The 14,697-nt window shown below is 46.2% G+C and overlaps 1 protein-coding gene across 1 annotated transcript; it reads right to left on the bottom strand.

Moving 5' to 3' along the window:
* Positions 1-1,331: 1,331 nt before the first annotated feature.
* Positions 1,332-13,525, bottom strand: ache (acetylcholinesterase (Yt blood group)). Its single transcript, XM_019871071.1, has 9 exons — positions 13,295-13,525; positions 9,592-10,085; positions 5,762-5,985; positions 5,404-5,664; positions 4,129-4,351; positions 3,846-4,046; positions 2,669-2,858; positions 2,414-2,592; positions 1,332-2,252 (listed from the first exon to the last, which is right to left on the bottom strand). The coding sequence occupies exons 2-9, from the start codon at positions 10,019-10,021 to the stop codon at positions 2,131-2,133; spliced, it is 1,830 nt and encodes a 609-aa protein (XP_019726630.1). The 5' UTR covers positions 10,022-10,085; positions 13,295-13,525; the 3' UTR covers positions 1,332-2,130.
* Positions 13,526-14,697: the final 1,172 nt, after the last annotated feature.

Consider the following 14,697-nt stretch of genomic DNA (forward strand, 5'->3'; position numbering starts at 1 on the left):
GAAATGATCACTAGTTCCCAAAGTGCCGCTTATCCAACTGAGTTTACTGTCACCAGACAGCCCTCAGATCCGATGTTTGCGCTTGCAAGTCTAAGCAAAAAAAAAAAAAAAAACAAATAAATCTTCTGGATGACTGCTCCTAAATCATATCTCAAGGCACCGCTGCATATTAAAGATAAACAAGCATTTGGAGCGCTGAAGTTGGAAATGACAAAATCCCGACAAAAATCCACACGCTTGGGGAATTCAAATTATATCAGCAGCTCAAATGTTCATTTTAGAAGAAGAAGAAAAAGCAAAGAAATGAGTTGAACACAAATGGCCAGCACAGAGCCCAGAGGGTTAAATCTTGAAGCAACATCCAGTCAGTTGCTCTCGTGTGTGTTATGCAAGGATGTGATTCTGTCTTTTCATCTTTCCATCACATAACGCACCCCCCCCCACCCCTTTCCACCTCCTCCCTCGCCTTTTCCATCCATTCATCGTGCTCCACTGGCTGGCAGGCCAGAGGCTGAGCCAAGGCTCTGTCACATCATCCCGCCGCTGAGTGAATTACTCAGCCTCCATTAGGCTAACGAGAAAAGAGAGCGAGAAGGCCAAACGGGTGCAGCAGCGAGAGCAAAGATGGAGGCGGGACGGGGGACAAGAGAGGGATGACGGATAACAGGAAGCGGGGAAGTGGATGGCGATTGATGGTGAAAGTTGAGAGCCACCAGAAACTAATCACCGACAGGCTGTCATAATTCCCTTTTCCAGGCAGCATAACTGCAAAAAGAATGTCAGTTTCAATCCCTACTACGGTTTTATTTATAGTGGACCTGAATAGCTCCTTCACTAAAAATGTCTTCGTAGTGATAGGGAAGTAGGGAATGATGACTGCGTTCAAAAATCATTCACTCTTTCCCAACTGTTTAATCACTAAATACGCATTCTTAGATAGTGGACTATGAATGACATAATTGTTGCAGGACAAGTACAGCCTACAGGATCCGGAATAAATATTAAATAATACTGTAATACATATTAACAAATGAACTGTAATAAGAGTGAGTGAAATCCCCAATCCACAATGCAACTACAATGAACCCCACAAAGAGCAAAAATACGCAGTTATTGAAACAACAACAAAAAAAGTTTTGTAGTTATATGTAGATGCCACAAGATGGCAGCAAAATATCTTTTTTCTTTTAGACAAAGTGATGGCCTGACTATATGAAGGCATTTCAACAACATTCCGTGGCCCCAACTTTACGCCAAAGCAAAACATGGCTTCGAGAGCAAATAATGGGGGTATGATTCGCAAAAAAAAAAAAAAAAAAAGTACAAACTGATGACTTTGTAAATACATGGGATTCACTCTATATTGTTTTAATTTAAACTGCGTGGATTTTACAAAATGAATCCAAACTTGTACTTTATGTCCGTCCGTGTTTTCCGCAACAACTCATCCAGCAAACAAAAATAATTAACAGAGAATATATTTGATTTCCTCATTGGCATTGTTGCTCAATGGCATCATGGACGCTTATATAGCGGATAAATTACACTCACTATACACATTGTAACAGCACTACCAAATGGCCCAGTCACTACATCGGCCACTATATAGTGGATAGGGAGCGATTCCCGATCAAAATGGCTTATGTTGACGATGAAGGAGAAAATTATTTGTTTTGTTTTTACATCCACATTAACCAACACCAAAATAATCAAACCCTGATGTGTTGGGGAAAAAAAAACAAAAAACAAAAACAGTGCGATATGACAGCAAAGACGAGCAAGTCAGGACATGCACCACAAGTCCCCTCCATAGCCATTCACTTCTCTCAGATGCAAAACACACACACACACACACACGCACACGCACACACACACACACACACACACACACACACACATATATATACATGTAGTCAATAAATTAAGAAGAATCATTCAAAAATAATAAATAGAGATGTACAGTGTTTGAGCATTCTATGTACTACTGTCAATAAAGTCGATTGCGGCTATGGAGGAAATAAGCTTGCCCACTCCCTCAGGACTCTCTTGTGGTTTGAACCCGCCAGTGTCCCCTCCTCGGTACGCCCGCCCAACCCCACCCTCCTCCCTCCCCCAAACCCCCCGGGAACCTCAGAGGTCGGTGCAGCGCTCCTGCTTGCTGTAATGGTCAAACTGGCTCTTCCAGTGCATCATGTAAGAGGACCAGCGGTGGAACTCCACTTTCCACTGGCGCTCGGCCTCATCGATGTTGTCTGGGGGAGGAAAAGGAAACAGTTAAATCGCCTTTTTCTCAAGTATCCATGGTTTGGAGAACTGTGACGAGAGGCTGACGCGGGATACCCCCCCGTCCCGCATTCGAGCCCCATTGCGATTTCTCGCCACCATTGCCACTTATTTACTCGTCAGGTCTTACCAGTGATGTTGAGGAGGCGCGGCAGGAAGTGGTTCCAGAAGGCGCACATCTGGTTCCTCAAACCCCTGTGGACCTTGACGGGCTCCGTGTTGAGCGCCACATATTTCTGCTCGGCGACGGTGAACTGAGGCCATCGCTTCCTGCTCTCCACCGTGCCGTCCACGTTCACGTTGGGATTGCTGCGCACCAACAAGAGACACGGGACGGTGACCGGTTGATCCAATGGACGTGATAACAGATGACGGCGAATCTCACCCGGATCGCGCAAAGTTGGCCCAGTATCTCATGGTGCGGCGACTCAGCTTCTCCTCCTCCTGGGTGTAGTTGAATCTCTTCTCCAGGGGAAGGCCGAAGACAAACTCGATCTCGTAGCCGTGGATGACGCCCATCCACTCGGGCCAGGGCAGGTTGGACGCTCGGTGGTCGAACAGGTAGAGAAAGACCCCTGATTGCAGAGCGTGGGATGAGAAAAGGCTTGGAAGTGTGGATGGAAGACAGCTTGCCGTGGAACACAATCGTATTTTTTTTTTTTTTTTTTTTTTAAGTATGGGTTGAAGCCTTACGGTGGCTGGCACTCATCCTGGGATTGCTTTGGGAAGGACGGATTTATGCGGCCATTGCATTGGACTAATGTGCCTTCAAGCTCAACATAAGTTAACGCCATACCTTATCGGCCTTCAGGTACGGTGCTATTTTTTCCACATAGTGTCCGACTACTTTTTGCCGAAATGCCACAAGATGGTGCCAAAGCAAAATATCAATATTCTACACGAGGTGAGTTTTCCAGCAAATACCGTATTGGCCCGAATATAAGACGGCCCTGATTATAAGACGACCCCCTCTTTTTCAAGACTCAAGTTTGAAAAAAGACTTTTTGAACACCAAATTAATTTTTATACAGAAAATAATCACAGTACATCTGAAACAAATGATTATAACAATATATTTGAGAGAAAAAGCATCTTGAAGTTTACACCATAACTTCTCCTCAGCTGCCGGTTAACCAGGCCGATCTTTGACCCACTTTTCTCCAGATTGCTGCCACGTTTCTCCATTTTCTGTTATCTTTCCTATTATTTTCTTCTCTTTTCTTTATTACCGCTATTTTTTATTTTTCTTCTTCGTGCTACCGCTATTTTTATTTTTATTCTTCGCGACAGGGGTTCGCTTTGGCCTGGTGAGTCAAGTTCAGCATTCGCTTCAATGATATCTGGCGCCATCTAGCGTCATGAATGGGCATAATGTCTAAACCCTGAATATAAGACGACCCCCAGTTTTTCAGTCTTATTTCAATGCAAAAAACGCCGTCTTATATTTGGGCCGATACGGTATTGGAGGATGGCTTCCAGAAAAGAATCCATGAATAAGCCAATTGGTGAATGGTGAAATGGAACGTATCGTCCATGCTGAACGGGGAGGGGGTTGAGCGTACCCGCGTTGGGCTTGAGAGCGTTGTGCTGAGCGAAGGCGCGAGCGAAAAAAGCCAGAGGGCAGATGACGTTGTGGTCGCCCACGATGTCGTCCAAGGCGTCGCGGTTCTTGGCGCCGTTGTTCTCGTCCATCCAGTCAGTGTACTGCAGCACCACCGCCTCCAGGCCGATGTCGTTAGCGTGCGGCACGCTCAGCTTGGCACCTTGCGGAGAGAGCCCGCCGTTCAGAGGCTGAGCGCGAATTCGCTACAGACGGACGGCGGGTCCGTCCCGGGAGAGCCTCACCTTCCAGAAAGTCCCCCCTGGAGATGAGGCTGTCATTGTCCTTGCTGAAGCCGGGCGCGCCGTACAACAGGAAATAGGAACCCTCATCCTGGTTGACTCCGAGAAGGACTTGAGTGTCCTTAAAGTTGCCCGCGTTGAGCATGGCCTCCGGCGTGTCGGGCACAAAGTCGCCGTCCACCACGGGGACGAACGAAAAGCGAAAGATGGACATCCAGGGGAGGACCTGCTCGGAAGATGGCACAAATGTGCTTGACAGACAAGTTCAACATGCGTAAAAATGGTGCCGTAAAACAGCTGACATTCTGCGATCAGCCTGAGTTGAGGAGCACAATGACCGAAAAGATGTGCTGTTTGTTTATTTTATACGTCTTGTCAATTCTTGCTCACTGCTGCTACCTGGAGGCAGTTAACCGCAACTGCCTTTGGTGGTGAACGGCGCGACTCTTATATAAAAATACTGATGTCACCTTCAAATCGAAGTACGGTATTTTCCGCACTAAAAGGCGCACCCAAAAGCCTTCCATTTTCTTAAAAGCTCACAGCGCGCCTTAAAATCCGATGCGCCTTTGTGTATGGTTATTACGGTATTATGTCGACCCCAAAATGGCTCCTTGCTCGAGACATGCTTACAGCGCAGAGTTCAAACTTAAGGTGATCGGGTTACGCAGTTGAACACGGAAATAGAGCAGCGGCAAGAGAGTTCAACGTTAACGAGTCAATGTTAGAACTTGATGTTGGTTAAGTGAACTGTGTCGCTGCTTTATTAAATAAGTTTTACTGACATTTGATCATTCTGGAGCAATGCCACTCAACAGCTAAGCTATGTTAGCTTTTGTCGTTTGTTCAAAGCTTCTTTGATCTGTGACGTGGGTTGCATCGGCGCTGATTGGTTGAACCACCGCGCACAGCAGGGGGCAGCGGACTATGGCCTGCTGAGGCGCGCTTCACCCGAGTGGCGGCATTTTCTTGATCGTAGCTCCATCTAGTGGATGCACTGTAAATTGCGTCTTATAGTGCGGTGCATCCAATATATGAAACAAATTACAAAAATAGGCTATTCATTGAAGGTGCGCCTCATTCCAGCGCACTTTTTAGTGCGGAAAATATGGTAAATATTGTCCACTGTACGTAGTCACGCTTTGTGATATTTGTAGAGTCACTGTAGTCAGATTACGTGACATAAAAAAAGGAAGTCCTTACATTTGCCGTTACTGGAAAACGAGCACATTTTGGAGTTAAGCGTTACGGGCATCGCTGGGCGATGACGGTCATTACCTGAAACTCCTGGTCAATGAGCTCCTGTGGCGTTTTAGTGCGCAGACAGTCGACCAGCTCGGTGTCGTTCCCCCAGTTGCAGCCCACCAATTTGGCCAGCTGCGTGGCCCGCCGGCGGGCCTCGGCCGGGCTGACGGTGGCCCAGGGAGTGTTGGGGACCCCGCTCTGGAGGATGGCCCTGGTGAAGACAGGCCGGCTGTCCGGAGACAAGAGGTGGAATCCCACCGAGGCACCGCCGGCGCTCTCCCCGAAGATGGTCACCTTTTTTTCAGGCGGACAGACAAGCCCGAATCATTCATTGTAAGCCGACATCCAGTCAAGTGTGTAGAGATGAAGAAAAAAAAAAAAACCAACAAACCTGTTTGGGGTTTCCGCCGAAGAAGTGGATGTTGTCTTGGACCCACTGCAAGGCCATCCTCTGGTCCAGCAGGCCCACGTTGCCGGGAGCCTCAGACGAGCCGTCCAGAGCCAGGAAACCGAAAGCGCCAATGCGGTAGTTCATGGACACCACGATGACCGTCTCCGTGTAAGCTAGGTAGCGGCCATCGTACACGTCCAGCGATGAAGAACCGCTGTAGAATCCTGCAAAAAAACAACAGCAAAAAAAAAATATATATATATACTTTGGCCGACTATACTGATGGAAAATGTAGACAGTCAGAAATTATTGTCTCACATGGTGGACAAAAAAAAGTCCACACACCGCTCTTCAAATGCATATTTTTGTGACATTAAAAAAAAAAACGTGCAAGACCAAGAGATCGTGTCTTTGGACTTTTTCCTCAATAATGTGAATGCTGGCCAGTAAAACAACTCAGATAATTAGGTTGCACAAGTGTGCACACCCATTTTTAACTGGGGTTGCGGCTGAGTTCAAAATGAATCATTCAAAATCAAACTCATGAAACTTAAAAGTTCAGATGCTCTAGTAGGCTTTTCCTGACAGGTTTTCTTTCAGAACAGAAGCCCGACTGCTAATCCGAAACGTTTAAAATTCTAAGGTCTCGGTTTCAGCTTATTGATGATACCGCCAGCATGCTTTACTGTTTGGTAAGGTGTTCTTTTGGTGAGGAGCGATGTTGTGCTCATGGCCAAAAAGTTTAAGTAAGGAGATTGTTGCCACATGGACGAAACAGCCAGTACTTGCCAGAAATTCCTGCAGTTGCTTTTCGGCAGCCTCCCTGAACTGTTGTCCTCTTGTCTTTTCATCAATTTTGACGAGACGTCCAGTTTTTGGTAATATAACTGTTGTGCCAGGAAATGGCAGGAAAAGCCAGCTAGAACATCAGAACTTTACTCGGGGCTTTTGTGTGCTGACACCCAATGTGAGTTTGATTTTAATTCACTCTGAATTCAGTCACATCCTCAGTTATAGGAGGGCGTGGACAATAGTGCAACTCATCACAATTTCTTGAGCGCTTTCTCAACAACCGCAGCTGTAATAAAAAGTGTTGCGCAGATGCGCCAATGTACTGTATTGGCCCGAATATAAGACGGTGTTTTTTGCATTGAAATAAGACTGAAAAAGTGGGGGTCATCTTATATTCGGGGTCTAGACATTATACCCATTCACGATGCTAGATGGCACCAGATATCATTGAAGCGAATGCTGAACTCGACTCCCCAGGCCAAAGTGAACCCCTGCCACGAAGAATAAAAATAAAAATAGCGGTAGCACGAAGAAGAAAAATAAAAAATAGCGGGAAAAAGAAAAGAGAAGAAAATAATAGTTTACATCTTTAAATGTTCAGATATTAAGATTTGAATGAGGCAAAATAACATGATTTTTCTCTCAAATATATTGTTATGAGCATTTGTTTCAGATGTACTGTAATTATTTTCTGTATTAAAATTATTTTGGTGTTCAAAAAGTCTTTTTTCAAACTTGAGTCTTGAAAAAGAGGGCGTCGTCTTGTAATCAGGGCCATCTTATATTCGGGCCAATACGGTAAAAGAAAACAATAGCATGTTATTTTTTTTTAAAGTAATTTGAACAGGGGAAATGTGCGGTGTCTGTGTCAGGCGGAGTGGGAGGGAGGATATGTGCCGCAGGAACTCATCTCCCTGTTGGGGTTCCACATCTCGCTGCCTGTGAAGCCGGGGAAGGTGGTGTCCACAAACTGGTAGCAGGCGTTGGGGTAGAGATGGGCCTCATACACGCCCGCCCAGTGACGCTTGGGCTCGGCCGGACGGAAACGCCCCTTCCCGACGGGCGGCTCGGCAAAAGGGATGCCCAGGAAGGCCGTGACGTGACCCCGCTCCAGCACGGGCATGTGGATGCCCCGCACTCGGCCCGCTTGGGTCACGACGGTGAGGTCCGCCTCACTCTGGGAGGATGTGCTCGGAACCAGAAGGGAGAAGAGGACGAGCGGGAACAAGAGAAGGATGGCGGTCTGCATGACGGCGAGCGAGACGCCAAACACGGGAGGGCGGAGGGGCTCGTGGCTCTGTTTCCCCGCAGAACTGCAGACGGACACGGGAGGAGACGGGGTAAGTGGATTACCGCAGCGATGAAGAACAGATCCAAAGTGGAAGAATAAATCAGATGAGGGCATAAAAACAAGGACATCTGGAAGGCTCTTCAAGGAACTTGAGCTTGGGGTAGGAGACGGTTAGACGAAGACGACGTGACGGCAAAAACAAGGACGAGGGAGGTAGATTCTTACTGTCTGACTAAACCTTGCTTCGCCAACAAATTGTCTTCCAAACAAGAGTTTAGATCAAATAATTCAAAAGTAACATTTGGTATCGTGTGCAAGCCGGCGGCATGGCCAAAATAGATCCTCTATACAACGGAGCGGGAATGTTCCAAAATAGTGACGATACCCTACACACGCGCACGCACGCAGTTGGCCCCGGATGCTAATTTTGTCGCTATGACAACCATACATTGCAAAACATAAATAGACGCATGGAAACAGACAGGTGGTCGATATCTGTGTATTGTAGCATGTTTACGACGCAACTAAAAGCGGACTTGACTTCCAGCCATTGGGATATATTTTGACAATAAGCAAAATGGTTTCCTCCGCCGTCGGATGTTGACATGGCGGCTTGTGCCGTAGCTGCAATTCAAGAGTGACCGGGCGAGATTGTGTGCGGACACGGCAGAGGGGCTCTCAGAGCGCTCGGCGGCCCCCGGGTGAGGACACGAGCGGCGGCTGGATCAGCTTTTTATAGACGCGCGGTTCAGTACGGAAGTAGAAGGAGGAGAAATGGACGAAAGCTCTGTACAACGCGCATCCGCAACAGAGTACAGTGGTACCTCCACTTACGAAATTAATTGGTTCTGGAAGAAATTTCTTAAATAGAGACGCGTTTTCCATGTAAATGCCCTAATCCGTTTCGTAACTTGAAACTTTCATATGAAGAGACGTTCGGAAGTAGAGGTACCACTGTACGCGAAACCCAACATCAACACGGTATGTTTGGGGCGTGAAGCTCACCCGTCTGCCCAGAATGCAACAGCGTGTCACGTTCGGGCACCAAACGCCCATAAGTCATATTTGACCCACGGTACTGGGAACATCCCTGAAAGAATCAGCAATGTTTACTTTCTTTCTTTATTTCTTTCTTCCCTACATATCATTTATGGCTGGAATTATGAGGAGGAGCGGGCAGGATTGACCCCCAAAGAGAGCCTGCTGGAAGCTAGTGAGTGGGGGGGTGGGGGTCTTCCCTGATGTTTGGATGTGGACAAAACCCTTGCGGTGCGGTGTAAACACTTTGAATGGGATGCGTCTGTATGGAAGTGTTGGAAAGAGGAGGGCTTGTGTGTCTGTCTGTGTGTGTGTGTGTGTGTGTGGAAGAAGAAAAATAAAAAATAGCGGGAAAAAGAAAAGAGAAGAAAATAATAGTTTACATCTTTAAATGTTCAGATATTAAGATTTGAATGAGGCAAAATAACATGATTTTTCTCTCAAATATATTGTTATGAGCATTTGTTTCAGATGTACTGTAATTATTTTCTGTATTAAAATTATTTTGGTGTTCAAAAAGTCTTTTTTCAAACTTGAGTCTTGAAAAAGAGGGCGTCGTCTTGTAATCAGGGCCATCTTATATTCGGGCCAATACGGTAAAAGAAAACAATAGCATGTTATTTTTTTTTAAAGTAATTTGAACAGGGGAAATGTGCGGTGTCTGTGTCAGGCGGAGTGGGAGGGAGGATATGTGCCGCAGGAATCGTACCTCCGCCGTAGATCCACACCATGACGGTGAGATTGTGAGGTCTGGGTGACGGCGGCACCCACACATTGAGGTAGAGGCAGTCCTCACTCATCTCCCTGTTGGGGTTCCACATCTCGCTGCCTGTGAAGCCGGGGAAGGTGGTGTCCACAAACTGGTAGCAGGCGTTGGGGTAGAGATGGGCCTCATACACGCCCGCCCAGTGACGCTTGGGCTCGGCCGGACGGAAACGCCCCTTCCCGACGGGCGGCTCGGCAAAAGGGATGCCCAGGAAGGCCGTGACGTGACCCCGCTCCAGCACGGGCATGTGGATGCCCCGCACTCGGCCCGCTTGGGTCACGACGGTGAGGTCCGCCTCACTCTGGGAGGATGTGCTCGGAACCAGAAGGGAGAAGAGGACGAGCGGGAACAAGAGAAGGATGGCGGTCTGCATGACGGCGAGCGAGACGCCAAACACGGGAGGGCGGAGGGGCTCGTGGCTCTGTTTCCCCGCAGAACTGCAGACGGACACGGGAGGAGACGGGGTAAGTGGATTACCGCAGCGATGAAGAACAGATCCAAAGTGGAAGAATAAATCAGATGAGGGCATAAAAACAAGGACATCTGGAAGGCTCTTCAAGGAACTTGAGCTTGGGGTAGGAGACGGTTAGACGAAGACGACGTGACGGCAAAAACAAGGACGAGGGAGGTAGATTCTTACTGTCTGACTAAACCTTGCTTCGCCAACAAATTGTCTTCCAAACAAGAGTTTAGATCAAATAATTCAAAAGTAACATTTGGTATCGTGTGCAAGCCGGCGGCATGGCCAAAATAGATCCTCTATACAACGGAGCGGGAATGTTCCAAAATAGTGACGATACCCTACACACGCGCACGCACGCAGTTGGCCCCGGATGCTAATTTTGTCGCTATGACAACCATACATTGCAAAACATAAATAGACGCATGGAAACAGACAGGTGGTCGATATCTGTGTATTGTAGCATGTTTACGACGCAACTAAAAGCGGACTTGACTTCCAGCCATTGGGATATATTTTGACAATAAGCAAAATGGTTTCCTCCGCCGTCGGATGTTGACATGGCGGCTTGTGCCGTAGCTGCAATTCAAGAGTGACCGGGCGAGATTGTGTGCGGACACGGCAGAGGGGCTCTCAGAGCGCTCGGCGGCCCCCGGGTGAGGACACGAGCGGCGGCTGGATCAGCTTTTTATAGACGCGCGGTTCAGTACGGAAGTAGAAGGAGGAGAAATGGACGAAAGCTCTGTACAACGCGCATCCGCAACAGAGTACAGTGGTACCTCCACTTACGAAATTAATTGGTTCTGGAAGAAATTTCTTAAATAGAGACGCGTTTTCCATGTAAATGCCCTAATCCGTTTCGTAACTTGAAACTTTCATATGAAGAGACGTTCGGAAGTAGAGGTACCACTGTACGCGAAACCCAACATCAACACGGTATGTTTGGGGCGTGAAGCTCACCCGTCTGCCCAGAATGCAACAGCGTGTCACGTTCGGGCACCAAACGCCCATAAGTCATATTTGACCCACGGTACTGGGAACATCCCTGAAAGAATCAGCAATGTTTACTTTCTTTCTTTATTTCTTTCTTCCCTACATATCATTTATGGCTGGAATTATGAGGAGGAGCGGGCAGGATTGACCCCCAAAGAGAGCCTGCTGGAAGCTAGTGAGTGGGGGGGTGGGGGTCTTCCCTGATGTTTGGATGTGGACAAAACCCTTGCGGTGCGGTGTAAACACTTTGAATGGGATGCGTCTGTATGGAAGTGTTGGAAAGAGGAGGGCTTGTGTGTCTGTCTGTGTGTGTGTGTGTGTGTGTGTGTGTGTCTCGGGAGGAGGGGGGGGGGGCACCAAGTGGAAAGAAAGTGTGTCACTTCTCAAATTAGACCGAAGAATTTGTGTATGAAGTTCACAGGAGGATTGAATTTACAGGCAGGGACGGACGGTGGCAAGCGGGAAGGGGCATGTCATAAGTTTCCAACCCCCGCCCCCCCCACCACCGTGGAAAACACTCATTGAGTAACACTCATTAATTCATTATATACCTGTGCTGTAAAAAAAAAAAAAATGGATGCAGTGCAAACGAGGCATTTTTGTCTCCGTACTGTGAATGAATAACGACCGCGATTCGCTTCAGCTCGACAACAAAGCCAATTTCAAACGAAGCCCATAGTTGACAACCACATGATTTGGATGTGGATGCGCCTTTTGGTGGATGCTTCAAAGTGTCAACAAGCCAATAAGCCGCCGACTTATTCGAGTGTTGCGCAGCGGCTTGACTGGCAGCAGGGGAATTTTCCATCTGGCAACAGCGCTGGTGCATAAACATAAACACACAAACAGCACATCGTCAAAACACTCAATTAGGGCCGCAACTAATGAGTATTTTTAATACGGTTTATTCTGTCAATTATTTGGGGGGGGATCAATCACATTTTTTTAAGTTAATTTCAATACCTTTTTGGGGAGCCCCCCTCGACACTATTTCAAATTGACAGTGCAGAAGATAATGAAAATTATGATATTTGGTCCGTAACATACAACAGAAAATGGGTAAAAATGTTTTAATTTTTCGTCTTCCAAAGCCAAAGCAGATGTTTGCAAATTTCTTGTTTTGAAAGTACACAAGGATAACCAGTCTGCTTTAATGGACAGCTACAGAAACCAGAAGATATTTACTGTTGGGAGGGTGAAAATTCAGAGGATTGGGACTACAGTATTTTCATTTTAAACCACAATAATAGTCAATTATTTTGAGGAATCAGTTAGCTGTTTATGAATGGATTAATGGTTGCAACGCTATACTTAGTCTGGTAAGAGGTTTGGAAAATTCAAACGTCTGCTCTGAGGCAAAAACGAAAAAGCGGTCACCGTTGCAAGTGGCAGCGCAAATAAGCCGCATGCACGTCGGCTTTGATTTTGCGCGAACAGACAGACAACATGAGCAGAATCCTTTTTACATTTGGTTCTAATTAGGGTATGTAGGAGGAAGCCGGAGTGCTCAGCAATACAAACTTTTGCAAACTCCACATGGGATTGGAAAACCACATCCTCACAAGTCTGAAGCAGATATGCTAGTTAAGCGCTCATGCACCACGCCGCCCTGAAATAAAATATGGATTTGTGTGGAAATTGATGCAAAAACTGTTCCGATGTTTCTCAGCTTGAATGGTATTAGAGGAAATACTGTAAAGACAAATCACATTAGTGTGTGTGTGGGTGTGTGTGTGTGTGTGTGGGGGGGGGGGGTTAAAACAGGTTTGGAAAAATATCACATTATTTTTTTTTTTTTCGATAAAGTGAAGGGCTAAGAAAATGAGCTTAAAAGTGAATATTTTGGCTTGTATGTTAAGGCCAAGTCTACGCACCGTACATAAATAAATGGAGCAGTCGGATTCGTGCGCATCATTCCGTCATCGAGCAAAAGTAAAGCTTGACCGTGCATTGATCTGGTAACCATGACTACGGGTGATGTTGAAAAGATGAACTTAAAAGGCATCATGTCATTTTACGTCGAGTATGATAACAACGCCAAGCGGACGGACCGGATGAGGCCGGCGCAGGTTGTCATCCACTATCCTCTTCTCCTCTCGCGCTTACGTCAATAGACACGCCAAGCAAATGGTTCCAACATCGAGTGCGTGTCATTTGAATGTTTTTGGGAAATGCTTTTTGGCTCCGACCTACCTGGCTTCCCCTTGGGTGGCAAAGCGATAGTGAGCACTTGCGAGGAGGCGCTTCCGACTCCTCCTTCCTCTTCTTCTTCTTTCTCGGACGTACAAATGCACAGTTGTGGACGATATGTCGCGCAGTTTCTTCTCCCGGCAGCAGTGAGTCGTGCTCACATCCAGCAGCAACAACAGCAGCAGCAGCAGCAGGACGTCAACACCGGAGTCTGTAGGGAGAAGGGGGCGGGGGTAATGGGAAGGGCTCGCCAAGTCTCGCGAGAACACTACCGAGTACTGTACAGTCCTGCTCAACAACTTCGTTGTTCAAGATGAACAGTAAAAGCTCAATGGCAGCGCTAGGAAATTAACCTCTTTGCTAGTCTCCCTCCACGTATGAAAAAATATTAAAGATTTTTAAAAAGCGATTTTAAGTCAGGAAACAGGGATATTGAAAGAAACGAGGCCCTTGCAATGTGCATTTCAAAAACGATTTTAGTTCAGGTTTCAGAGGTATTGCTCCATGTGATGTTCAAGTGAGCGGGATTACAAAAGAAAACGATTCCAGTATCGTTGACAGATTGTTTTTTTTTTTTCACTTTTATACAAGTAAGCTAACAACAAAGAAATGGCATTGTTCATAAATAGCCTCGACAGGTCATGTATATATTAAAAAAAAACATAACTGTGGCACATTGCAATTATATAAAGCATCAACACGAAGCAAAAAGGACAGATTACAGCAACTCTAAAACATTGTGATATTAGTCATTCTTCATAAAGGAAAAACAATTCATGCATGTGAGTATTCAAACTAAAACAGCTGGAACAGGTTCATTTGATTTCCATTCATTTCAATGAGGAAAGATGATTGGAGATATAAATGTTTTGGAATATGAGTGCATGGTCACAGAATAAATGAAACTTGTATCTCAAAGTACCACTGTACTTATTTTTCTGACCACCATTTACTCCCTACATTTGAAAATCAAATTTTTTACTCTTTACTTTGTCAAAAAGTCCTGCTACTTTTTCATCAACCTCTGCAAATGACAACACGTCAATAGAGTGAGGGAAAGTCAAGTTTTTGGTACTTATCAAAATAAGTACTGTTCGTTTAATCAGTAAAAACAAATCATTTGTACTGAAGTACATTTTACCATCTGTACGGTACTTCTTTTAGGTAAAGGGGTTGAAACAACGCTTCGCTTTTACCAAGCATCAGTACTGAGTTTGCCAATGATGCTGGCCAAAACCGTGAGAAATAAGAATCGTACGCATACCTGTCAACTTATACGGTTTACCCATAGTTCATACGGATTTTGTGGTGAATCTTACGTATATGGCCATATCGCACAAATCATACGGATTCTGAAAATGTCCGTTCCCCCCCCCCTAACAGGTAGTTCCGTTTGCTTTTGCCCA

The sequence above is a fragment of the Hippocampus comes genome, unplaced genomic scaffold (assembly GCF_001891065.2).
Source record: "Hippocampus comes isolate QL1 unplaced genomic scaffold, H_comes_QL1_v1.1 scaffold83, whole genome shotgun sequence".
Taxonomy (NCBI): Eukaryota; Metazoa; Chordata; class Actinopteri; order Syngnathiformes; family Syngnathidae; genus Hippocampus; species Hippocampus comes.

Bases quoted from the DNA above. Each gene is read 5' to 3' on its own strand.
- ache (XM_019871071.1), bottom strand. From the start codon at position 10,021: ATGCAGACCGCCATCCTTCTCTTGTTCCCGCTCGTCCTCTTCTCCCTT. The intron at 4,352-5,403 runs GTAATGACCGTC...TCTTCCGAGCAG, and splicing joins TCATTGACCAGGAGTTTCAG to GTCCTCCCCTGGATGTCCAT. The intron at 2,859-3,845 runs GTACGCTCAACC...CTCTGCAATCAG, and splicing joins CGCTCTCAAGCCCAACGCGG to GGGTCTTTCTCTACCTGTTC.